The 27,342-nt window shown below is 35.2% G+C and overlaps 2 protein-coding genes and 1 long non-coding RNA gene across 25 annotated transcripts; all 3 read left to right on the top strand.

Moving 5' to 3' along the window:
* Positions 1 to 224: 224 nt before the first annotated feature.
* LOC111205438 lies at positions 225 to 8,635 on the top strand. 23 transcript variants are annotated; one of them, XM_048766028.1, is made up of 6 exons: positions 225 to 1,491; positions 1,878 to 1,970; positions 2,061 to 2,153; positions 2,309 to 2,392; positions 2,464 to 2,597; positions 2,676 to 8,635. In XM_048766028.1, the coding sequence occupies exon 6, from the start codon at positions 4,997 to 4,999 to the stop codon at positions 7,535 to 7,537; it is 2,541 nt and encodes an 846-aa protein (XP_048621985.1). In that variant the 5' UTR covers positions 225 to 1,491; positions 1,878 to 1,970; positions 2,061 to 2,153; positions 2,309 to 2,392; positions 2,464 to 2,597; positions 2,676 to 4,996; the 3' UTR covers positions 7,538 to 8,635. The 23 variants fall into 23 exon arrangements, with proteins under 23 accessions (XP_048621985.1, XP_048621976.1, XP_048621972.1 ...); XM_048766020.1 differs by having other exon boundaries at positions 454 to 1,491; positions 2,061 to 2,191; positions 2,467 to 2,586; XM_048766027.1 differs by having other exon boundaries at positions 483 to 1,704; positions 2,467 to 2,586.
* A 1,689-nt stretch (positions 8,636 to 10,324) lies between these two features.
* LOC111200651 (S-protein homolog 5) lies at positions 10,325 to 10,985 on the top strand. Its single transcript, XM_048766006.1, has one exon. The coding sequence runs from the start codon at positions 10,420 to 10,422 to the stop codon at positions 10,879 to 10,881; it is 462 nt and encodes a 153-aa protein (XP_048621963.1). The 5' UTR covers positions 10,325 to 10,419; the 3' UTR covers positions 10,882 to 10,985.
* A 7,454-nt stretch (positions 10,986 to 18,439) lies between these two features.
* LOC125591579 lies at positions 18,440 to 20,177 on the top strand. The gene is made up of 3 exons (XR_007327652.1): positions 18,440 to 19,197; positions 19,527 to 19,601; positions 19,790 to 20,177. It is a non-coding gene; the product is annotated as an uncharacterized LOC125591579 (long non-coding RNA).
* The last annotated feature ends 7,165 nt before the right edge of the window (positions 20,178 to 27,342 follow it).

Here is a 27,342-nt window from a genome sequence, read left to right as displayed (position 1 = left end):
AAAGGATAAAAATGATAATTATACTTTTAGATTAAGTTTAAGACTTGAAATTAAATAATGAAAAAAAGTTATAAAATTTTTAGTTATTGTTGGGTATATGATTAATTTGGGGTTTAAACCCTAACCCCTAAACATAAATTTTAAAATTTAATATTTTCATAATATCATTTTAAAAATATAATCTCAAATTTAAATTATAAACCTCAAACACTAAATCTTAAATCTGTACCCTAAATCTAATACCCTACACTCCAAACATAAACCTTTCATCTAATATTTTCAAACTTATAATATAAATCTTAAACTTAAACTCAAATTAGATCATTTTAAAAACCAAACTCCAATTATATTCAAAAACTCAAACCATATACTTGATCCTAAATCTTAACCATGTACCTAATAGAACTTATATCCAATATATTAAAAAATTGAATAGTTAAAATCCTATTTTTTTAAAGATTAATTTCATATTCTAAATATATACTTTAAACAATCATCCCCCAAACTCTAAATATATACTTTAATTTGGGGTTTAAACCCTTACCCTAAACATAAACACTAAAATTTCAATATTTTCATAATATAATTTCGATCTTAAATTTAAATTTAAAGTTTAATAATTTTAAAAATAGAATCTCAAATTTAAATTATAACCCTCAAACATTAAATCTTAAATCTATACCCTAAATATAATACCCTAAACCCCAAACTTAAATCTTACATACAAAGTCATAAATCTATTTTTTTAATTTATAATATAAATTTTAAACTTAGACTCCAAATATATTCTAAAACTCAAACCATATACTTAATTATAAATCTTAACCCTAAACCCTAAACCACATACTTCATATTAACCTACATCATAAATCCTAATTTACAAATTTCAAAAATTTAAATATAGGTTTTGAAATTTAGACTTTGAGTATATATTCCAAACCATATACAATAACTCTAAATCTTATACACCAAATCATAAAATCCAAACATCAAATTTAACCTTTTCAAATTTAAACACCAAAACCTAAACATAGATACTAATCAAAAAATTTCAAATTGTATTCTCAAATTTTACTCTAAACCCCAAACCTAAGACTCCAAATAAACTTTAATAACAAAATAACAAAATATAAAAGATACTAAATTTATAAAACAAATTTATAAACTAGATTTATATAAATTTTTTTTTAAACAGAGTATAATTAAGAAAAAAATAAAGAGGAAATAGAATGTGTTTAAAAAATAATAAGAGGAAACAGATCTGACCAATAGGAAAGAATGGCGAGGATAGCTAAGATATCAATCTCTACCGTTGATAGGTTTCAATCCAACGGCATATAATTATTAATTTTTTTTTATTTTCTCTTTCTTTGACGACCTCTGCAATTCTTTTTCACATATCTCAAACTAAATTATCAATTTTCTCAGAATCCTCTCATGTCTCGTCTCTTCATCTCTCATATCTGGTCATCTGCAATCTTCTTTTCTATGGTGAGCTCCTCACATCTTCTTCTAAGAAACCCCTCTGTCTCTCCAACCACCGTTGATAAGCTTCACCACCACGCTCCTTTTGGAACCATTACGTCGTCACAAAAACACATCAATGCCTCTGCTCACATATCCATCGTTACCCTCTCTCCTCTCCGGAGACACAGAAACAAGAAACAAAACGTCGTCACCTGTCTCCATCTCCACCTTGTTTCAGTTAGAATATCGTCTAGTCTCTCTCTCTCTATCTCTCTCTCTCTCTCTCTATCTCTCTCTCTCTCTCTCGATTCTGGTTTTGTCACCGTTTTTGGTATAGAAAGCTGATGGAAAGGATTTCCCATGAAAGTTTGAATCTTTTTTATGTTTGTGTTTTGAAATATGGGTTCCAGGGATAAACAGAAGATGAAGAACATCAGGAGACGGAGAGAAGAGAGAAGAGGCGAAGTCGGAGCTCTGTAGTGATGGAGATAGCGGCTATGACTGTGATGGGAACTTGTCTCCAACTTGCTTTTAGTCTGAGAATTTCGTGTGTCCTGTGTTCATTTGAACTGAGAGATACTTTTGTGTTTCAGAAATTGATGTATCAGCATGAAAGCGGTCTTTTCGATTTTAGACGGACTGAAAGCTCTCCGTTGCTGCTTGTAATTGACAAAAGAGATGACCCGGTACGGTTACCCCATTGCTTAATCAGTGGACATATCAGGTCAACTTGCCTAATATTTTTTTTTATTGTGCTACTCTCTAGTATATGAGATGTGCCTCCAGATGTCGTACTTTTTTGTAAGAATAAGAATTTCTCATTAAAGAATTTTTTCTGTAGGCAATGGTGCACGAACTCATAGGACTTGAGGATAATAAAGTTGACGTGAGAGCCATTGGAAGTCTTTCAAAAGATCAGCAAGTTGTGAGTCTTCTCCAATACCGATCTTATTAGTTGAAAACCTCACAGCTAAGCTAATAATTCTCTTGTCCCAGCAGGAGGTGGTTTTATCATCAGAACAAGATGCATTCTTCAAATCTAACATGTATGAAAATTTTGGGGATATCGGAATGAACATCAGCAGGTGGCCAAGAGTAACAAAAATATCCAGACAGTAGGTAAATATATGGTTAGTCTTGCTCCTGCAAAGACATTCTGTTTCTGGTGCTAGTAATGATTATAATTTGTGAATGCGTTGATTTTACAGAGGACATGGCCAGATTTGTTGACAGCTACCCTGAGCACAAAAAAATGCAAGGCAACGTGTCAAAGCATGTAACCCTGGTTACTGAAATGAGCAAGCTAGTTGAAGCAAGGAAACTGATGCTGGTTTCACAAACAGAGCAGGACTTGGCTTGCAATGGTGGCTCGTGGAATTAAGGTCTGTATCTGAGATTATACCTCTCGAGGAACTTCGTATATCTCCCAATATATGTCATGTTGCTGACTTGTTGAAAAAAAAAATTCAGGGGTTGAGAATGTATACACTCAACTGCAGCTAGGGGTTTTTTTAGATTTTGTTTTTAAACCTGGTTTGTATGTAAACTGGTTTAGTTTGTAAACCGAAATTTTTTGTAATCTGGTTTAATTTATAAACCGATTGTGAACCAAAATTTTAATATAAACCAAAATCATTTATAAACCGGTTTAAAATATTAGCTATTCAGTATTACCTAGAATATAAACGTCATAGCACAAGTAAAACGCTGTATTATAATATTCAATGGCACAAAAAAATTGCTATTAAATGTTCAAAAATCCAAAACAACTGAGTTACAAAAAGGTATTCCATGACAAAAAAACAAATGTCATAACAAAATATTCTATGGCACACGAAAAATGCCACATAAAATATTGAAATAGCGAAAAGAAATCGCTATAAATAGGTATAATATAACACATAACCAACGCTATAATATCTGTATATTGTTACAGCACGCGAAAAACGCTACGCTAGGGGGGGGGGTCTATTATAGCTGCGGCTGTCACGGCGTTCTTCGAAACGCTATGAAAACGATATGATAGCGTTTATCGGGTGCTATTAATACCGATATTTCTTGTAGTGTGGGGAACCCTGCAACAGTCCAACGCTTGAGAGAGATTCAGAAGAGAAACTCTCATGATATCTACCTTCTTATGGAAACCAAAAATGACCTGGAGATGATCAAAAAGACACTTGCTTGGCTACCTCTCGATAACCTCCATGAAGTTCCCCCTAACAGCCCAGGAAGTGGAGGATTACTTCTAGTCTGGAAAGATGACATTCAGCTCACAGTTAGATCAAGCAGTAAAAATTTTATTGATACATTCATAACTGAGAAGGGAATCACCTTTCAAATGACATTCGTATACGGAGAACCAGATCACACGAAGAGGCTCGCGGTCTGGGAGGAACTTACTGCACTTCAACCGCACACGGGAGATCCTTGGTTACTCACTGGTGATTTCAATGAAATCACAGAGAACGGAGAGAAGAAAGAAGGACCCGAGAGAGCTGAGGGAACTTTCTGCGCGTTCAGAACATTTCTATCTGAGAATGAGTTGTTTGATGTGAAACACTATGGGAACTTTTTATCTTGGAGAGGGAAGAGGAACTCACATGTAGTGCAATGTCGACTGGATAGATCTATCAGCAACAGCGAGTGCATAAACACCTTTCCGTCTTGTAGAAGTCAATATCTCCGGTACGAGGCCTCTGATCATCGCCCTCTACTGACGTTCCTGGACACACGTAGAAAGAAAGGGTCAAAAAATTTCAGATTTGACAGAAGATTAAAAGAGAATCCTGAGATAAAACGTATAGTCCAAAAAGTGTGGGAGAGTAATACTCATCTGGATGTGGAAGGGAGACTAGCTCTGTGTCGACGAGAAATATGCAAATGGAGTAGAAATTTTCAGGAGAACAGCAAAAGGACGTTAGAAGAACTCAAAGCTCAACTTGATGAGGCAATGACAAACCCTATAGCAGATGATGACCTGATTCAAAAAATTAACTTGCTATTGATGAAAGCTTATAAGCAAGAAGAGGCATATTGGCAACAACGCAGTAGACAGTTATGGTTAACGCTAGGGGATTCAAATACAAGCTACTTTCATGCCACTACAAAATTAAGAAAAGCCAAAAACAGAATGACGGTGATTGAAAATGAAGCAGGAGTACCTTGGTTCGAGGAAGAGCAAATAGCGAATGTAATATGCAGCTACTATGAGAAGCTGTTTATCTCTACCCAACCAGAGGATCTGCAAGTGATTGATGAAGCTCTCCAACCCTGCGTGACCCAACAAGTGAATGACATGCTCATCAAAGATCCAACCCCAGAAGAGATCAAAGCTGCTACCTTTGCCATTCATCCGGACAAAGCTCCTGGACCCGATGGTTTTTCTGCCAGCTTTTTCCAAGCCAATTGGGAGATTGTGGGACCATAAATCATCAGGGAAGTTCATCTCTTCTTCACCTCAGGAAGTCTCAGACCCTCGCAAAATGTTACTCATGTTAGACTAATTCCAAAGCTGGTGGGAGCAAAAAAGATGACAGACTATCGTCCTATAGCGTTATGCAATGTCTTTTTCAAGATTATTTCAAAACTCCTAGCACTACGTCTAAAACAAGTTCTCCATCTCATTATCTCAGAGAACCAATCAGCATTTATTCCTGGAAGAGCTATTGCAGACAATGTACTGATTACACACGAAGTTCTACAGTTTCTAAAGACATCACAGGCACAAAAACGATGCACAATGGCAGTAAAGACAGACATGTCTAAAGCATATGACAGAGTTGAGTGGACTTTCATCTCAAAGGTGCTTCAACGCCTAGGTTTTCACTCTAAGTGGGTAAATCTAATTATGCAGTGTGTGTCTACAGTTTCTTACTCCTATTTGATAAACGATTCAGTACATGGTCTGGTAAACCCTAAGCGAGGAATAAGACAGGGAGACCCACTCTCCCCGTATTTATTCATTCTCTGTGGTCAAGTATTATCCGGTCTATGTCAAAAGGCGGAAAGAGACGGTACCTTTCAAGGTATCAAAGTGGCAAGGGGCAGTCCAAGGGTTAATCATCTGCTTTTTGCAGATGATACCATGTTCTTCTGCCAAACATCCCATGCCAGTTGCAACAAGCTGAAGATCATCCTTGAGAGGTATGAGAAAGCTTCGGGGCAGAAAATAAATGTCGATAAATCCTCCATCACGTTCTCATCAAAGACACCACCTGAAACAAAAAGAAGCGTTAAAGAAACTCTAGGAATTGACAAAGAAGGAGGATCAGGAAAGTACTTGGGACTACCTGAACATTTCGGGAGGAGGAAAAAGGACCTATTCACGGCCATAGTGGATCGCATCAGACAACAAGCTTCAAGCCGATCAACGAGACACCTATCCAGAGCTGGGAAGCTCACTCTGTTGAAGGCGGTGCTGACAGCAATCCCCACATACACCATGTCTTGCTTTGAGTTACCTGTCAGTTTGTGCAAAAGAATTCAGTCAATTCTAACTAGATTTTGGTGGGACTCATCGGATGGGACAAGACGAATGTGTTGGGTAGCATGGGACAACTTGACCAAACCAAAAGACAGAGGAGGACTAGGACTTAGAGACATTCAACTGTTCAACCAAGCTCTTCTTGCTAAGCAAGCTTGGCGACTGCTTACGAATCCGGAATGTCTCCTAGCCAGGGTTCTACTAGGAAAATACTGCCACAAGAGGTCATTCTTAGAAGTAGAACTACCGGCAGTGTGCTTTCACGAGTGGAGGAGTATTTTACATGGCAGGGACCTACTTAGAGGAAGAGTAGGTAAAGCTATTGGTAATGGGATCAACACTAAGATTTGGAAAGACTCTTGGATTTCTCTAGACTCAGAGCTGAAACCATACGGACCCATACCAGATCATGCTCTAGACCTAACAGTGGCTGATCTCCTTACGACAGACATGAAGTGGAACAAGAAGAGAGTGGAAGAACTCTTACCTCAGGTGGCTACAGAAGTTCAACTCCTTCATCCTGGCCATGCAAACACAGAGGATATCTTCATATGGCAACCGCTACAGTCTGGTACCTATACCACAAAGTCTGGTTACTACGCAGTTTCTACAAAGGAGTTAACACCTCTCGATGAGACCACAGAAACATTTGGATGGATAAAAGATGTCTGGTCTGCAAAATGCTCACCAAAGATGAAGCTTTTGTTGTGGTCAATCATCAACGAAGCCATACCGCTGGGAGAACAACTGCAAAAACGTGGAATTAACTCAGATGTGCAGTGTATCAAATGTAAAGGTAGTGAAACGGTGATGCACACCTTTTTCTCTTGCCCTTTTGCCCAAGAAGTCTGGAAGCTAATCCCCCTGAGACAAGTAGTTCACCTAGCTACGGACATAAACTTCAAGCAAGCTCTAGTTGAATTCAGGACCGCAGTCTGTTTGCCTCCATCAGGGATTGCAACGACGGTCCTCCCTTGGGTCCTTTGGGCAATTTGGTCGACTCGAAACTTGCATGTCTTTGAGAATCGAATTCTATCACCTATGGAAACAGCGACAAAAGCTCTGAATCTAGGAAGAGAATGGAACAATGCACAACAACAGATTCAATCGGTGAAGAAACTGATACTTAGATCAAGAAGATCGACAGGAAACAATGGTGAAAGCGGCACCTACACGACATGTAGATCAGATGCGGCATACGATAAGAGATCAAAACGGGCAGGAATCGCTTGGATCTTCTCTAATGGAAACGGAACTCACCTCAGCCATGGTTCAGCTACGCTTGAATCGATCACCACACCACTAGTAGCGGAAGCAATTGCGCTCCGATCTGGTCTCCTCTCTGCATTGGAACTTGAGCATCAAAAGCTCAAAGCTTTCTCTGACAACCTAACGCTCATCAGAACCATCAACAACAACATGCAGGTAAAAGAGATCTTTGGTATTGTCAAAGATATCCAAAGGATCTCATCTGCGTTTGTCGAGATATCGTTCTCTCATCTCTCCCGATCGCTGAATGTGGAAGCGGATCGTTTAGCAAAACTCTCTCTATTTCCTTCTCGTGTATGTGACCCATACATGGGCTAAAACCACTTTGGGCCTGAGGCCATTTTCTAATTTAAAAAGTAAGTGTTACCAAAAAAAAAGAGAAGGAAAACTTCCAGAAGGAATATGCAGAAGAGTGGAGTTATTGCGGAAGGGAATAAAGAGGATCAACGAAGGTTTAAGTGAGATGAATTCAGATGAGGGTGAAAAGTTTCAAAAGAGTTTACTGAATCAGTTTTCATGTCTTGAAGATTTGGTGTCTCATTTGGTAAGCCTCGCTGCTTTCGAGTAAGATATATACTTTGTTACTCCTGAATACTGTTAGTCTATACTTTCGATTGTGCATAAGGAAAAGATGATCAAACTAAAGCTGTGTTAAGAAACAACAAATCAAATATTAGCAAATGGGCTGTCAGTATGACAAATTATTATGTTTTCGACCGATAATTCAGCTGTTAGATTCTAAGTACATCACGCTAAACTGTTGTATAAAAGTTTATGACTAATTGTCTTACATTTGCATTATGGCAATTTTTTTTTATTAAATTATAATAAATCACGTTCACTAGGATTTGAACTCAAATTTCTTAAGGCAACTCTCATCATAATTGAACACTAAATTTTGGTGTTTTGGTGTTGAATTTTATTTTTCATATCCAACCATTACACCAAACTATAAACCAAAACTATGTTATATATTAAATTTTTAGTTTAATAATTCAATACTTTAATTATTTATAGTTGAATAATTATATTTATCTCATTTTATTTTATTTTATTTGTTAAAATTTGGTAAGTTTATGTTTCCACAGTTGACAGTTTATTTAAAATATTATTTTTGTCTTTTACTTAATTTATATATTATTTTTTATTTATGTAAACTTTAGTTGATATGAAAAGTACTTTTATTCTGTTACAATTTCAAAATAACACTCATTTAATTGTATTACTAACTGAAAATATAAAATAATATTTTAATGTTTAGTAATGTCAAAATAAAAATGAAAAATACTAGGATGTAATTATTTATAACTATAAGTTAGGAATAATTAACAATATTAGTTTACATATAATTAAATGAAAAGTAATAAAAATATTATTTTAGTATTTAGTGTGATTAATAGTATTACACCAAATTTAGTGTAACATAATTCACAAAATATCAAATTTAGTGAAATGATGCTATTTCTATTGTTTTTAAACAGGGTTAAAAGCGGTAGATAGCCTGGTTCCTAGATCAAACAAAGACCAGCTTACTTTTCGAGTGAGAGTTTCACGATCCCGACCAGCAACTTGTTGGGAGTAAGGGCACCAAGCTTTTTTTCAGCAGTCATTTCTATTGTTCCATTTTTTTAGCAACTAAGATTCATTTCTATTGTTTCATACAAAATAAAATTACACTAATTTTATTTTTTGGTGTTTTGTAGGAGTTTGCCTTCTTATAAAAACAATTATAAATTCTTAATCAAACATTAATGAATATTATATTTTAACCCGCGCTTCGAAAACACATGTTTATTATTTAAAACATAATTTGAAAAGATATAATATATTCTAGTTTTTATAGGTTTGGACAGTCTATCCAGACTAAAAAATTCAAACCAGAACCGATTCAAAAATGGTTGGTTCATGTCCGAGTCTAGGCTAAAGTAATTATTGAATTTTTTGGACTTTTCTTCGGGTACAAGTCCTACCTAATACCCGTTCGGAAATTTGTAAATATATGTTTGAAGTTCGTTTAGTTTTATAGAACTACATTATATTTTATACACAATACTATTGAAAGTGCGGTTTATAAAGAAGTTAAATTAAAGTAGGCTTTTTGATAATGTAAAGAAGTTGAGTTCTACTATATGTGAATACAACAATGTTCAGAAAATTGATCCTTTAAATAACACATTGGAGTCCAAAATATTTTATAAAAAAGTTATCTCATGATCCACGGATGTAAAAATCAAATCTAACCTCTCACCATTTAACTTACATTATTGTTTGCAATTCTGATCCATTTAGATCTATCTTATAAGCCCAAGATCAAAGGACAAAATTATCATTAGTGAGATTTAAACTTTTTTCATAAATTTAGGAATATTTTTTCAAAAACTGATAGATATTATCATATTATATTGATATTCTAAATTAATAATAGATAAATTTTTTTAAAAAAATATTTATATATACATACAAAGAGAAAAGTCTTTAGCGTAGGAATCATGTAATGTTATGGTGTATGATTTAATAGATATAATTTTATACAATACTGTTTCATCAATTTTATTAACAATCTTAATTGCGACAAAATATCATAACATGTGTTATCAAGCTTTTGTGATTGTTTGGTAAAAAAAAAATTTATTAGAAAATAATTTAGTAAAAAGTAACAAAGAATTCCATATTATATGTCGTAAATTACATATATGTGGTTAGATAGATGGGCTTAGTAAGAATAAAATAATATAATTTATATTTTAATTAAATAGAAGTATAAGTTAGGTAGAATTGTCCACAAAAATAGGATAAAAACGATGAGTTTAATATTAATAACCTCATAGTAATAGTCACATAGTTATATATATATATATATATATATATATTATTCTTTTTTAGTTTGTTAAGTTTCTAATAAATAGGTCCAGTGACTTTTGCATAGTAAATTTTTGGGATGATTTCCTTCTAATAGTATAGATTTTGTTATTATGTAGTCAACACTTTGTTTTGTGCATGTCTCTTTGGGTGAGAAATGACAAGTTTCACAAACACATATTACAATACTGACCTAATAATAATTTATTTATTGCTCTTTGACTGATTTGCTTGTTAAATTCGTGTATTCTTTGGGTCAAAATTCATTAATAATTAATTTATTACTCTTAAGAAAACGTTTTTTTTAATTACTACCAAAGCGTTATATATATGGACTGAATATGTTGAGCCATCCCAAATTACTTCAGTTCAACTCCAGTATAGCAATCTTATTGAGAAATCCTGCATCAATGAGAAATTCACCAAAACTTTGTGTTGCTTTTCTGATCATGGTTCTTTTGTTTGGTCCGAGTCATGGGTTACCACCTTTTTGGCCCCGAACCGACCTCACGATGACAAATAACCTTGGAGGTCCAGTTCTTACGGTTCATTGCAAATCCAAAGATAACGATTTGGGGGTTCACATGGTGGCTGCCAAAACAGATTACCACTTTTCATTTCAGCCAAATATATGGAAAACAACATTGTTCTTCTGCAGCTTCCAATGGAACAATCAGGTCAAGCGGTTTGATATATTTGATGCTCCGAGAGATCAAGATGACGGTTATAAATTTAACTGGACTATCAAACCCGATGGCCCATGCAAGCTTGGTAAAAAGGTTAAATGTTTCCCATGGAAATGATTTGATAATATATGATTGTGATGATAAATATATAAAGATGTTTTTACCAACAAAATAAAAAATATATAAAGATGATCGAAATAAAAAATATAGTTTCCTTCGTTTCATTGTGTTTCTTTTCCTTGTATTAGTTTAAAATGTTTGGTTATGAAGTTAATAATCTGAGATATTCTTTGATATTTGAATTTACTATTTTATTTACTTTAAGGTATTTCAATATTTATTTTTTCACTGAAATTACTTGCTTTTCATTCATAACAACTTAGAACCAATACATCAAAATAAAGAATCAAACTCAAACTCATTCATAACACGTATGCAATTATAACACGTATGCAATTATATCAACAAATCACATACACATATTCAAATGAATCAATCCAACATGTGTCTGATATTGAAAGTTAGGGGTATATAGTGAAACCGTAAAAAAAAACTAATAGATACTTTACCCGTGCCGAAGATGTAACCAGCTAAAAACATTTTCACTATTTTACTCAAATATTGACTAACCAATCACATTTGAGCCAGCTGTAAGGCACTGTGTATTTCAAACAACCAATTTTTCCATACGTAATAGCAAGTTGACAAATGTCGACGCAATATGAAGGATCTGTAAAGTTTTTCGATCCCAAACGTAATAGCAAGGTGACAATTATGTTTGTATGCAAAAATTTATGAAAACTACATAACTGGTAATTAATTGTATTTCTTATGATTCAAATTCATACTTTATCTTTTAGTGTGAAAAAATTTAGTCAACTTTTAATCCATTCTATATTAACTGGAGAATATTGACAATAGACTAACATTTGTTTTGTAAGTAATTACAAATGAACCACTGATCACTAGGTACTGAGATGCATGGAAAAATTGTCCACAAAACACAATTCACTAAAAAAATGCACTAGCCATGCACTCAAAAAAAGAGAAGAGGAACAAAGGATGAAGGTTGGAGGAAGAAACACAATGCACCAACCATGAGTTTGTGAACAGTGATTCAATTGAAGATTAAAAAAAAAGAGAATTATTGGTCTCATTGGACCATTTATATCTATATATGCATTGGATCATGATTTATGGATCTCTTGGTTTGAGAAAGAAAAATAAGAGGATCGAACCATTTCTTTTGACTGTTTTTTAAATTTGATAAATGTTGGTTGAGCATATTGTTGAAACGGATATGCCCATTAACGAAACGGACTTAAACGGGCCAGCCCGTATAAACCCATTTATTTCTACATGATAATAAATCGGTCACGGATCAGCCCATTTATACTAAGCATGTTTAAGCCAGCGGGCTTCAAAACCCATTTTAACATCTCTCTGGTGCTTGATGGGCATCATCTTTTCTCAGGCTTCCACCGCCTTCGCTGTGGCGTGTTTCTTCATCACAGTTAGGAGTGGGCCTTCGGGTACCCGTCCGGGTTCGGATTGGGTATTTCGGATTTTTGGGTATAGAGGTATAGAGGTGTAGAACCCGTTCGGGTATTTATGTACTTCGGGTCGGTTTCTGGTATTTTTTAGTTCGGATTCGGTTATTTCGGATCGGGTTCGGATATTTATATTTTGAAAGAAAAAAATTAAAATTTCATTTTTCAAGTTTTTTGTATTTAAAAATATAAATTTCACTTAACTGATTTTTTTATTTTTAATAGATTGGATGATTAATAGATTTGGACATAACATTTTAAGACTAAAAAGACACTAATTTGTTTATTGTTTTTAAATTTCAGATGTAACTTTTGTTAATTCTTGAAACAAAAAACTTGATATGCATTTTAAATGAGTAGCAAATCATTTACTCCGTAATTATATGTATATTATATGAACTTAAAGTATGTGTAGTATCAATATAAATATTTTTAATAAAATGAGAGATATAAACTAGAAATATAAGGTTAGTAATACATATGTTCAGTTATCTTCGGATATCCATTCGAGTTCGGATATTATCCGTTCAGGTTCGGATATCTAATCTCTGCTAATTCAATACCCGTTCGGGTATTTTGCTACTTCGGTTTGGATTTCGGTTCGGGTTTTTTGGATCGGGTTCGGATACAGGTTCAGGTATCGGATAAAATTCTCACCCCTAATCACAGTGGTTGTCTTTTGTGTCCTGGCTTATTACCAGCAGAAGGAGTCAGAGAAATCAGCTCTGGAGATGATAAAAGACAAGGAAACTAAGGACTTAATCGCTGCTCTATCTAGCAACCCCTCTGAAGCAGCAGTCATCTCACTCACCACTGTGGACAAGCGCTTAACAATCCGGGAGAAGCAATGACCAAGGTTTTGATAGGTGCACCATTAAGGCGATCAAGCCTGGGGTTCCTCAGGGTCAGGGTCTTGAAGGCTACCTAATTAGTTCATCTCCTCAGGTTTAGTTGGCTTATTTTCATGCTTCTTTCTTTTATTTCTTGTATTAGTTTCCACTTAGTTAATCCTCCTGTTCGGAACTACGCTAGGCGCTAGTCGGCCGGTGACCTCGGGCCTAGCGAGTTACTAAAATATCGGGGATTAATCGAAGTATACGCGGAGATTAGTTTAATTATTATTTTATTTTATTTTAATATTTAAATTAAATATATAATATAAATATGTTAGAAAGTAATAGTTTTTTTGTATGTTATTATTTAAATTTAAATTTATTGGTTTAAAAAAGTTAATTCTTAGCAAAAATGAATATCATATAATTGGAACATAAATTAATCGGTAATTATGTGTATATATATTAACATATGAGTACTGAAGCAAAGACTTCGTTCGTCTCCTAGCGGTTGAGACATTTGGTATTGCGCCAAACAACTTGGATTCGATACCTGTATGTTCTACTCATTTATTTTCGTATTATTAGTGTTCATGGACAAAGTCCCACATCGCTTGCAAAAGAAAAGAGGGGAAAAATCTTACTTCTATATATAGAGTATACATACTATGTGAACTTTAAAGTACATGGGCTTCAGATTTCACATGAGGCCCACTAAAATACTTTCGCAGTTTAACATTTATCCCAATTAACTGGGCCGATTAATCGGCTTCTTGGGCCAATTAGTTAGTTGGCGATTTTGTTAACCGATTTGGTTAGAATCGCCTCGGGTGGTAGCCGAGTTGCGAGTAGTCGGGCACCTAGACGGCTAGGCGTCCGCGTTTTTGAACAGGGGTTAATCCTGCTAGTTTGTTAAGGTTTTTTAATATTTGTTGAGTATTGGAATACGCGCAGTTCATTTAATGAAAACAAACAACTAAAATGCCCTTTCTTCTGAATCCCCTACAACAATCCGTTTGCAGAATCGAATCGGATCTCAGTCGTGGGTCAGCCCGTTTAAGTCCGCGGGCTTCAAGCCCATTTTAACATATCTACTTCTGAATCCCAACACACGGGTTTACAAAAAAAAACGATTTGATTAACTATCTTAATTGCGACAAAATGTCATAACATGTGTTATCAAGATTTTGTGATTGTTTGGTTATTATAAAATAAATTTAGTAAAAAGTAGAAAAGAATTCCATAATATATGTCATAAATTACATATATGTGGTTAGATAGATGGACTTAGTAAAAATAAAATAATATAATTTATATTTTAATTAAATAGAAGTATAAGTTAGGTAGAATTGTCCACAAAAATAGGATAAAAGACAATGAATTTAATAGTAACTAGAGCTTGACCCATGCACCCGCACGGGTGTTTGTTTTAATGTAATAGATATATGAAATTTTTACAATATATTTAATATGTCTGTATAGATGTTTGTTCGATTTGTAATATATAACATTTATGATAGGTCGATGGTTTTTAATTGTTTATAATTTTTTGGTTTCTCATATTGCGGTTGGATATAAAACCGTTAAAGTGATATCTTATATAACATATTCGTCAATTAATAATGTTTAATTACAGTAACATTTTTAATGTATTTATTTTATTAATTAAAGCACCAATTATTATATTTATGTATATCAATAAATCTATCTTTTGAAAATAAAATATTTTATGTCAAATAAAATGTACTAATGTTTTATTAAGATAGATAGAAAATGTAAAATATTTTATTTGTTTTGTTTAGATGAGATTTAGGTATTTAAGAAAATGATGTATACATCCTATTCAAATACTCAACTATTAAAATTTTCCCAATATGGATGGTAACTAATTTTACAAATAATATTTTTTTTTATTATATTGAAGGGAATGTATTCTGGATATCCTATGAATATTCTAACTTTTTAGTAGCACATATTTAAATATGGATGTAATTAAGACCGATTTTTTTGTTGAGAAATAATAACATACTATCCAAATCGTTGTTACCCAAACCGTAATTGTTTTGTCAACTTACCAAAACCGTATATATTTATCTTTTATAGAAAAGAAACAGTAAAATATAGCAATTATATAAGACTGAAATTAATTAATAAAATATATTAACTTCTTGATATATTATTAATATCTTTATAACCACAGAAATGTCTATAAATTGTGTGTGTATTTTTCGCAACTAATTTCTTAACATATAATAGCTTATTTCCGCAAATAAGACTCAAAAACTACGAAATTCAAAAAGCCTTACAAAGTTATAATGTATACTTTGTAAATATATGTTTTGCATATATCAAATTGGGTTAAGATTAGAACAAAATTGATAAATATTAAATTAAACCGGATTAAACCATCTTAGCTATAAACAGGTCTACATGAGTGATATAGATGGTTTCATTGTCCAAATGTGAAATAGTCAGAATACCAATTTTTTTGTAAAACAAATGAAGGCTTTTTGTGTCAAATAAATTTTAACCGGTTTGTATATGCGTTTACGTGAGATAGCTATTGTTATGTGATAAACAAATATTCACTTTCTAAAATAAATACTATAAATGAGAATATATGCTTTCAATCAACGTTTCCTTTAATAATTAACCAAATGATAGTTGTTAGTTTAATTAATAGGGTACAAATATTGTTTCGAAATAATAGCTCTAGATTAAATGTTAGTGGCATTCAATGGTAATTATTTAGAAAAATCTAGGGTTAAGTACTAAATGTACTTCAACTTTAATAGTTTAGATAACTACATAGTAATAGGCAACGTATGTATATATTTATGTTTTCTTAGTTTGTCAAGTTTCTAATAAATAGGTCCAACTATTTTTGTATCGTAAATTTTTGGGATGATGTCCTTTTAATAGTATAGATTTTGTTATTTTGTAGTCAACACTTTGTTTTGTGCATGTATCTTTGGGTGACAACTGACAAGTTTCACAGACATACTTTACAAGATAGACCTAGTAATAATTAATTTATTACTCTTTGACTAATTCGCTTGTTCAATTCGTGTTTTTTTGGGTCAAAATTCATTAATAATTAATTTATTACTCTTAAGAAAACGTTTTCTTAATTACTACGAAACCGCTATATATATGGACTGAATATGTTGAGCCATCCCAAGTTCAACTCAAGTATAACAATCTTATTGAGAAATCCTGCATCAATGAGAAATTCACCAAAATTTTGTGTTGCTTTTCTGATCATGGTTCTTTTGTTTGGTCTGAGTCATGAGTTACCACCGTTTTGGCCCCGGACCGACCTCACGATGACAAATAATCTTGGAGGTCCAGTTCTTACGGTTCATTGCAAATCCAAAGATAACGATTTGGGGGTTCACATGGTGGCTGCCAAAACAGATTACCACTTTTCATTTCAGCCAAATATATGGAAAACAACATTGTTCTTTTGCAGCTTCCAATGGAACAATCAGGTCAAGCAGTTTGATATATTTGATGCTCCGAGAGATCAAGATGACGGTTATAAATTTAACTGGACAATCAAACCTGATGGCCCATGCAAGCTTGGTAAAAAAATTAAATGTTTCCCATGGAAATGATTTGATAATATATGATTGTGATGATAAATATATAAAGATGTTTTTACCAACAAAATAAAAAATGTATAAACATGATCAAATGAAACATCCTTAATCTAGTTTCCTTCGTTTCATTGTGTTTCTTTTTCCTTGTATTAGTTTAAAACTTGAATTTGATCCGCGCGATGCGCGGAATTATTTATATTTATATTTATAATTTATGTTTTAAAATTAAAAATTATGATTTAATAAAATTTTATAAATTTTGGTTCGTTTCCAGATTTGTATTATTTTTTGTTTGGTTCCGGTTCGGATGTGGAATTTGGTTCAAGAAATATACTAATCGTTCAGTTATTTTTGAATTTGAATATGGTTTGAATTTAGTTATTTTGGTTTTTGGTTTGGATCAAATAACAATGTTAGACATTTTATTTTTAATTTAGTTATTTAAAAACTTAATTAAGTGAATAAATTAATAGTGAACAACTTTCTTCAACTGTTTCGGGAAGGTTGAAATATAATTAATATATTCTACATATAAAAAGAGCAAAAACAGGAAATGAATAAAATAAAAATATTCCTGAAAACGTTAAACTAAAAATCTGTTTAACAATACAAATCTTATTTATAATATGTTCAGTGTATAAAATATTGTGGGTTGGGTATTTTAAGATGCTGTTGCCTGTTGGTATATGCCGTCTCTTCTACAAACCCCAAATAAATATTTCAAGGTCAGTAATTCATTTAGTTTCGCAACAGCCATAGTCTAAAGCTATCTCTACAGCAAGATGACAAATTAAACATAAACTAAAACTAATTGGCTATTTTTGAATAACTGGTACCGAGTTCTCATTGGATATATAGTAAGCACTAACCAATAACACATGGTTATTGCCACCAGCTGTAAATTATCATAAACTTTAAATTCATCTGAAACTCTTGTCTTTTATTTGATGTAGTGTTTAAACTTGAAAAAGAAAACTCAATCCTTCACAAAGAATAACGTAGAAGAGACACATAAGCTATTAAAGTACTAATCTAGAACGTTGGACGATGAGGAGCTATAACCAGAAGTTGAAGGTCTCTCCAACTCATCCTACGCCCACCACCAGCACGCACCACGTTTTCACGTGCCTGAAGCTTTTAAATTTCACGACAATAAACCCATCAAGCCACCCAAAAGAACAGATACAAACTTAACCAAGCACCAAAAATTTATAATGAACCATCAATGAAAACGTTACCAATCGATCTTCCCACATCTAGATTAAAAACCCTACTTCCTCTTTAGATTGAAAATATTAAGACTAAATCCATCTCGACTCGAGAATTGCTTTTGATTTTCACTGTTGATGGCTTTTTCGTTCAAAGCTCTTAACGATGACAGATGAGCTTGTGTAAACTTTTAAGTTTAGTAATATATTTAATCTAATAATTAGGTGAATGTGTATTAAACATCCTCCTAACGATGATAGATGAAAGTGAATTTAATAAAGACTATATTTTTATATTTAGTCGCAACATATTCAATAAGGCCAAAATTAAAAACATGCTATGGTAGAATTCAAATAGGACTCTATTTTAATAGAGTAGATGGTCTGTTGTGAAGTTAATAATCTGAGATATTTTATGATATTTGAATTTACTATTTTATTTACTTTGTATTTCAATATTTAAAAGAAAAAAAATATTATAGATGGAAAAAGTCTTTTTACGTGTAATCAAACAAGTAATAAAAGGAGAATATGAGCCTCAGTTAGGCCATCCACCTCAGCTTGGAAAATCGTCCAATAGGGAGGTTGCTTTTTGCCACGTCGGCATCTGTGGGTCCCCACTCAATAAAATCTGATTTTAATAATGAGCTCTGTGATTTATGAAATGGATTTCCTAAACTGTCTACGCCAGTCGCCAACTCTATGTTTTGTAAAAATATTGAGCCTAAATCTTTTCAAACCTTACTCTATCATATTTTCATTTTAATATAAAATAAAATGATAACCCAAGAACTCAAAAGAAAACAGCCCACAGAAAAGTTTGTCGACATAGAAAAAGGATCGCCAGTGCTCACTATTCTTCGTATTCTTCCACTTTCCTCAATCGTATCGTCGCCATTGAAAGCAAAAGAAGCTCGTACACTGAAAAGCCAAAAGACCAACGTTTCATCTACAGCTTAAAAAATCGTTTTCAATCCAAAACTTCTCATTCAATTCCAAATCATTTACCTCACTATTTATCATCACTGTAATTCCCACTCCGGTCGTTTCATGTTTATGTCAACTTCCTTTATAAATTTAGGGTTAGAAACTCGGACCACACCCCATCATAAAAAACTGCACTCATCAAATACAGCCCTCTATTAGTCACCGTTCCTGCTTCCGCGCCTTACGTCACTTTAGACAATCGGCATCTCGGACGGTCTTCCCAACAGATTTTTGAGCCACGCATCCGTTTCTGGTATTCTCTGTTTTTGTTATCTTTCTTCTCTTTTTGCAGCTGTAGAGTTAGTGATCGCAATCTGAGTTTTATGTTCTTTTAATCTAATTTATTTTGATGTATTATGTCAAATATGTTTGTCTAGGTAATGAATTTAAATTTAGTTTGAGCAAAATCTTACTCAATTCGAAATGAGAAAGTCGTAGGATTTTTCCACATGTCATGTGATTCCCTTTGTATAGGCCATAGGGCAGTAGTGATCTTTCAATAGTGCAAGAAACACTGCGGTATATGAAGAACTCATGGAGAACTGAGGTATGAATGACGTTCTTTTTACTGACTTTTGGCAGGTGAATTTTCGGAATCTAAAGATGGCGTGGTGAGTCTCGCGACTTTCCCTGATATCCACCCCGATTCTAGAGAAGGTAGGCCAGTACTTATATTGTTCTCTTCAATACTCCAAGTCTATTATCTATCTCACCCTCTCACCTTGTGCTCTACAACATGGCTTTGTAGCATGTTGACTCATAACAACGATTTGTAGATACCATTTTTTTAATGTAATGATTTACTAACTCTCAACTAATCTCTCACTCCACTGTTCTGAACATAGCTCTTTGGTCCACGTATTCATCCAAGCAGCATGAGCCAACCACTACCGGCATATCTTAGAAGAAGGTCTCAACTTCAACATTGGATCACAGAGTTTTCAAAGTCTTACGATGACCAAACTCTACAAAATCATCAACCACTCTTTCATCATCTGATTCATCCCTTCCACAACAACCACCAGCTTGACTACCTTCAAGCACCGGAACACCTAATCAGCGATAAGGTGAGGTTGCATATTTGACAACTGACAAGGACAATGTGGAGACTGACACTACAAGAAAACGTGCCCATAACAACGAACATTTACGACGAAAATATTTCGTCGTAAATTTACATGGTCTTTACAACGAAATTACGAGGAATCTAACTTTCGTCGTAAACGCCATGTAAATTTACGACGAACTGATTTCGTCGTAAACTCCATGTAAGTTTACGACGAATGTACGTGGAATGAGAAATACGTCGTAATCATTACATCGACATTACAACGAAGCATGTTACCGTTATATTTAGGTGAAAACGTGTATTCAATGGGCTTTAACTTACCTAATTTCGTCGTAAAGTCGTTGTAAATAATATGTTAAAACCATGTAAAATCCATGTAAAATATTCCTTGTAAAATCGTTGTTATATTTCAACTACCCAACTCGAAAATTTCTCTATATATATGTCATTTCCCACAACTCTCTTCCTCACAACACACAAACGGGAGAAAAAAAATCCGAAAAAAAAAATCAAAAAAAAAAAAAATTCAAAAAAAAAATCTAAGAAAAAATGGCCGGTGGCGGTAGTATTTACGAGTTACAGAGTTGGATGTATTTGCACAAAGATTCCGACGGGAGGGTGACGAACGCATTTCTGAGCGGGCTAGAGACATTCATGCACCAGGCGGGCTGTATACCGATCACACAGGAAAGCGGTAAGATGTTCTGCCCCTGTCGGAAATGCAAGAATTCAAAATTTGCACGTAGTGAAACTGTATGGAAACATTTAGTAAACAGAGGATTTACACCACAGTACTACATTTGGTATCAACATGGAGAGGGTTATGGGGGAAATGAAGCTAGTAGTAGTAATAATAATTTTGAGGATGGTCATCATAGTGAAGAACCGAATCATTTGCATAATGAATATAATTATCATCAAGATCATGAGCAGATGGTAGATCATGATAGGGTTCAAGATATGATTAGTGATGCATTTTTAGAAACAACTACAACAATAGCTGATGGAACTGGAAATGTAGAAGAACCTAATTTGGATGCAAAAAGGTTTTATGAAATGCTAGATGCTGCAAATCAACCAATCTACACTGGTTGTAGAGAAGGTCTCTCTAAATTGTCTCTAGCAGCTAGGATGATGAATATTAAAACGGATCATAATTTACCTGAGAATTGCATGGATGCATGGGCGGAGTTGTTTAAAGAGTATTTGCCAGAAGACAACGTGTCTGCTGAATCTTATTATGAGATTCAGAAATTGGTTTATAGTCTTGGTTTGCCTTCGGAGATGATTGATGTTTGCATCGACAACTGCATGATCTACTGGAAAGAAGATGACAAGTTAGAAGAGTGTCGATTCTGCAAAAACCACGATTCAAACCGCAAGGCCGTGGGAGGAATAGGGTACCGTACCAAAGGATGTGGTACCTACCAATTACAGACAGATTGAAAAGATTATATCAATCTGAGAGGACTGCTGCATCGATGAGGTGGCATGCGGAACATGTCCAGAGAGATGGTGAGGTTGCACATCCATCAGACGCAAGAGCGTGGAAACATTTCAACAAGGTACACGCAGATTTTGCTACAAATATTCGGAATGTCTATCTTGGGTTATGCACCGATGGATTTAGTCCATTTGGAATGTCTGGTAGACAATATTCTTTGTGGCCAGTCATTCTTACGCCGTACAATTTACCGCCGGATATGTGCATGGAACAAGAATTTCTATTTTTGACCATATTAATCCCTGGGCCGAAGCATCCAAAACGGTCTCTTGATGTTTTTCTTCAACCGTTGATAGAAGAGCTAAAGCAATTGTGGTCAGAAGGGGTGAGGACGTACGATTGTTCCTTGAAAAACAATTTTACGATGCGAGCAGTTCTGCTGTGGACGATAAGTGATTTCCCTGCTTATGGGATGTTGTCTGGCTGGACAACACATGGAAGATTATCTTGTCCATATTGTCTTGGATCGACAGATGCTTTTCAACTGAAGAATGGTAGGAAGAGTTGTTGGTTTGACTGTCATCGTCGCTTTCTTCCACTTGCCCATCCGTACAGAAGAAATAAGACATTGTTTCGGCACAAAAAAATTGTCAGAGACGGTCCTCCTCCATATCTCACCGGCCAGCAGATCGAAGCAGACATTGATTATTACGGAGCTCAGGAAACAGTTAAAGTTGGAGGAAATTGGCATGTTCCTGGAAATATGTCTGATGGATATGGTGTGTCTCACAATTGGCATAAGAAGAGTATATTTTGGGAGCTACCCTATTGGAATGATCTTCTCTTACGCCACAATCTGGATGTCATGCATATTGAGAAGAACTTTTTTGAGAACATCATGAATACATTACTTAACGTCCCTGGGAAGACAAAAGATAACAAAAAGTCAATGATGGACGTACCTGATATTTGCTCAAGAAGTGAGTTATATATCAAGAGCAATGGACACGTTCATGTTCCCATCTTCCGGTTGTCATCAGAAGCCAAAACAACCTTGTTTGACTGGGTTGCATCAGAAGTTAAGTTTCCTGATGGTTATGTTTCAAATCTGTCAAGATGTGTTGAACGAGGTCAAAAGTTCTCCGGAATGAAGAGTCATGATTGTCATGTGTTTATGCAACGACTACTTCCATTTGCTTTTGCCGAGCTCCTTCCAGCAAATGTCCATGAAGCACTTGCAGGTAATTATAAAACGTTAATATATATATATATATATATATATATATATATATATGTTATGAAATGTTATTAATTTGATTACTTTTGCAATATACAGCCATCGGCGCTTTTTTCAGAGATCTCAGCACACGTACGTTCAAGGAAGGAGTCATCGAACAACTTCATCATAACATTCCGATCATATTGTGCAACCTGGAGAAGATATTTCCTCCTTCATTTTTTGACGTCATGGAGCATCTAGTTGTCCACCTACCGTATGAAGCATTGCTTCGTGGACCTGTTCACAACGGATGGATGTATCCGTATGAGCGACAGATGAAATATTTGAAGGGGAAAGCAAGAAATCTTGCAAAGGTGGAAGGTTCAATAGTTGCGGGAAGTTTGACAGCCGAAACATCTAACTTCACATCATACTACTTTGCTCCAACTGTTCGTACGAGGAAAAGAGTTCCTAGAAGATATGATGATGGTGGAGTACCGACATCATATCCAATTGATGGTGTTCCTGACATTTTCTGCGAAATTGCACGGTTTGGTGGTAAAACGAAAGAAGTATGGTGGTCATGTGAAGAGGATAAACATAGTGCCCACACTTATATTCTGCTCAACTGCGAGGATGCAGTGACCCGTTACTTTGAAAGGTAAATATTTTTGTGAATGTTAATTATATGAATTGCAGTTAATTATGTATGACTTGATTATTTGTTTAATTTGCAGCATGTTTGTATCTCAAGTTGAAGAAGCAATACCAGGAATATCTGCAACTGATGTGGACACACGTAAAGATAAGCACTTTGTCAAGTGGTTAAAATCACAGGTACGTAATATATCTCATACATTGATTAATTAAGTAAGTGTTTTGATACTTCAATATTAATTAAGAATAACTGCTTTTGGCAGGTTGATTATGACGATCCTTATTATCCCGTATGGTTTCACGAATTGGTTCAAGGTCCAGTTGCAAAGGTCACCACATCACCTATGTATTTCACACGAGGATTTACCTTTCACACATACGAGTATGGGAGACATCGGGCAACGAGTAACTACGGAATATGTGTGAAAGGTGAAACGGACTTTTACGGGATCTTGCAGGAGATTATTGAAGTGGAATTTCCGGGGTTATTGAAGCTAAAATGCGTCCTCTTCAAATGTGAATGGTTCGATCCTGTTGTGAACCGAGGGATTCGGTATAACAAATTTGGTGTTGTGGATGTCAATTTTGGGAGAAGATACAACAAATTTGAGCCTTTCATTTTAGCTTCACAAGCCGAGCAAGTAAGCTTCCTTCCTTATCCTCGGCTTCGAACTTCCGGGATAAACTGGTTAGCTGCTATCAAAATTACACCTCGTGGACGCATTGTCGCTGGAGAAGAACCGCCCTTGCAAGAAGAAGACGCTATCAATGAAGTTGAGGTACCAGAACAACCAACTGATGAAATCCTTTTGATCGACCCGCAAAACTTTCAATATGAAGATATTCCCGAAGATGCGACAGATGAAGCACGTGAAGACGAGTTCGAGAGAAGCGACGATGATGATTGTAATGATAGTGATGAGAACGAAAACGATTTAGAGTGATGTAATATTGATGAGAACGAAAACGATTTAGAGTGATGTAATATATGTCTCTGATGTTGTATTTCTCTATTGTAACGTATGTTTAAAGAAATATTGTTTTTTTACCATCCTAATGTATGTGTAACAAATGTTGTTTTATATAATATGTATTTGTGTTAATTTAAAAAAAATTATTTGGAGTTTTAGGGTTTTAGAGTTTAAGTTGGAGAAAGAGCACAAAGTAGTAGAGAAGAAGAGACTTTGGGGTTTAGGGATTTCATTCTCGGTGTTTAGGGTTAAGCGTTGTAAAATCGTCGTAAACCGATGTTTCCACGTAATTTCGTCGTAAATGGAAAAACGCGGGCCTGGTAACTTCGTCGTAAACGTGGGCCTTGTAAATTCGTCGTAAACCGATGTTTCGACGTAATTTCGTCGTAAATCGAAAAACGCGGGCCTGGTAACTTCGTCGTAAATGAAAAAACGCGGGCCTGGTAACTTCGTCGTAATGTTACGTCGCGTTTACGACGAAACATTTTTTATATATTGGGACGCCGAGACGAGGCTGCCTCGTCCATTCCTCCTAAACTCCTCTCCTCTCCCTAAGGTACATTCTCTTCCCTCCTTTTTTTTTTTAAGTTAGTTTAGGTTATTAATTAGTTAGGTAATTAGTTTAGGTGATTATTTAGATAATTAGTTTAGGTGATTAGTTAGATGACGGAATCCTATAGTTTAGGTGATTAGTTAGGTAACGGAATAATTTTTTAATTATGTCGTCATAATTGATTAAATTTATTTAAATTTTTTTAGATGGCTCCTAGACGGAAACCAGCAGCACCTACTTATGCCCAGTTGTTTGGCGATGGCTCCGGTACATCTTCTTCCGGTCCATCGTCTTCCGATGCAGTTCCAGACTCTCAGACTTCTCAGAGAGTTTTTTCGAGTCCTCCTCTTCCACCGCAGATGCCTCCACCTCCTCCTCCAGCGGCTGCACCTGAGCCTGTCCCAGAAGGTGCAGTTCATCCGGATTTGCGTGTGCCTTCATATGCTCCCTTCGCGAGATATATGGTGGAGGATTTGCTTGCCCAGCCTGGACGGGAGGGTTTGGATGTTCTAGACCCCGATAGACCCCGAGGAACTTATTGGTAAGTTATTAATTTTTATTACTTTAAAATTTAATTAATTTTTATTTTGTAACGGTTAAATTGTTTTTTTTCAGGTTTGGGGCTAACAACCGTGTTAGCCGGAGCGTTTCGGCGACGATTAAGGGTTACTACGACGGGGCATACCCGAACTGGAGCAAGACACCAAATCACGTTAAGATCACGTGGTTTAAATGTTTTGCGGTAAGATTTTTAAATTTAATTAAATTTTCACTTTTAAATATATATATATATATATATTTTTAATATTTATTATTAATTGTAATTTTTTCAAAAATTTTATGTTTCAGCAAAAGTGGCAATTGTCTTTGAGAATCACCGAGAGGGTGAAGGCGGAATTTGTTGCAAAGGCAAAGATACGCCTCTGCAACACAGTCTCTGATTGGAAGGACAAGTGGGAGATCTACTGGTATGAGGGAAAGCCCACTGAGCTCACGACGGATGTGTGGGATGGCCTCATCGCCTATTGGGAGCACCCCTCTTCGATCAGAAAGGCCAATTCGTGCTCGGCTTCTCGAAGGACGAAGGATAAAGATGGTCATTTTCCCATGCTTCACAGAACCGGACAAAAACCTCATGCAGGAGTCCGTCTATAAGCTGTAAGTTTTGTTTTAAATATATATTTTAAAATATTCAATTAATATAATTTATAAAATTTAATTTAATTTTTTTTTGTAGTTCGAGAAGACGGGAGTCTTACCTTCTCTGTCTGACCTATTCAAGATGACTCACGCCACATTCGACGGAGTTTTTGTGGATCTTGCATCTGAGAAACTCTTCCGAACAGTGGCTGGTCGGATTGAAGAACGGGAGACGCAACTAACCCAGGAGTCTCCCGATGGATTACCAGTCACATTGTCCACCCAAGAGGTCGACAGAATCTTCGAAGAGGTAACTTAAAATTTTAGTTTACATTATTTTAAATATTTTAACATAATTAACTATATTAATATATGTTTTGATTTTATAGGTGGTGTAGAAACCCGTTAAAAAAAAAAAAAAGAGAGAGAATGGTCGAGTGTCTTTGTGGTGGTCGAATCGTGGGCGGTAAAGATCGATCGGGAAATTTCGAAGAACGAGGTGGTCGAAGAAGTGATCATGAGTGAACTATGAGTCGAATAAGTTGCTCGACCATAGTTAGAAGATGTCTTAGATTGATCATACGGATGTTTTGGAAGCATAACAATTTTGGAAGCACGACGGTTTAGAAGCCCGACGTTTTTGAAGACCGACGTTTCTTCATCACGAAGTTTTCTCGGAAAATCTTCATATCAGTAAAATATTATTCTGGAGACATCATAAGTTGGAAGCAGGACGGGAATTAAGCACGACGGGAAGCAAGCACGACTGGATCGAAGCACGACGGGAAAACCCGAAATTGGGTGAAAACCCTAATTTCGGTATTATGGAATTCTTCGAAGAAGCCGGAGGCTCGGGAAATATTTTTACAGGATATCAGAATTCATCTGGAGTCTATTAAAAATATTTAGAGCATCAGAACGGGAGCGGAAAAATATTCGGGATTGATCACGGGTCAGAAATTTGCCGGAAGGGTAAAAAATTGCGTAAACCGACCGAGAAGCTCGAGGTGGCTCGTTGCATGGGTTCAGAACGTGGTGTCAAGCATCTAACAAGCTGAGTGTCTCCAGAAGCTCGAGGTGTCACCGTGCATGGAAGCTGTACATGCAGCCTGACATGTAGAAGCACGAGGTGGATCGACCAAGCACGAGGTGTCTCCGCGCATGCAACCGAAGCATGCTGATCGACATTTGTGTACTGGTGTGGCTTCTTGCATGCACCCCAGGCATGCATCCTGACATGTGGGAGGAGTGGTGGCGTCCTGCATGTGTCTTGGACATGCAGCCTGACATGTGGAGCACGAGGTGCCGCCGCGCATGCGTCCGGAGCCATGCGAAGCGACACACG

The sequence above is a fragment of the Brassica napus genome, chromosome C8 (genome assembly GCF_020379485.1).
Source record: "Brassica napus cultivar Da-Ae chromosome C8, Da-Ae, whole genome shotgun sequence".
NCBI lineage: Eukaryota > Viridiplantae > Streptophyta > Magnoliopsida > Brassicales > Brassicaceae > Brassica > Brassica napus.
The sequence above is the reverse complement of the archived record's forward strand: the minus strand, read 5'-3'. Positions and strand labels throughout refer to the sequence as shown.

Bases quoted from the DNA above. Each gene is read 5' to 3' on its own strand.
- LOC111200651 (XM_048766006.1), top strand. From the start codon at position 10,420: ATGTTGAGCCATCCCAAATTACTTCAGTTCAACTCCAGTATAGCAATC.
- LOC111205438 (XM_048766028.1), top strand. From the start codon at position 4,997: ATGACAGACTATCGTCCTATAGCGTTATGCAATGTCTTTTTCAAGATT.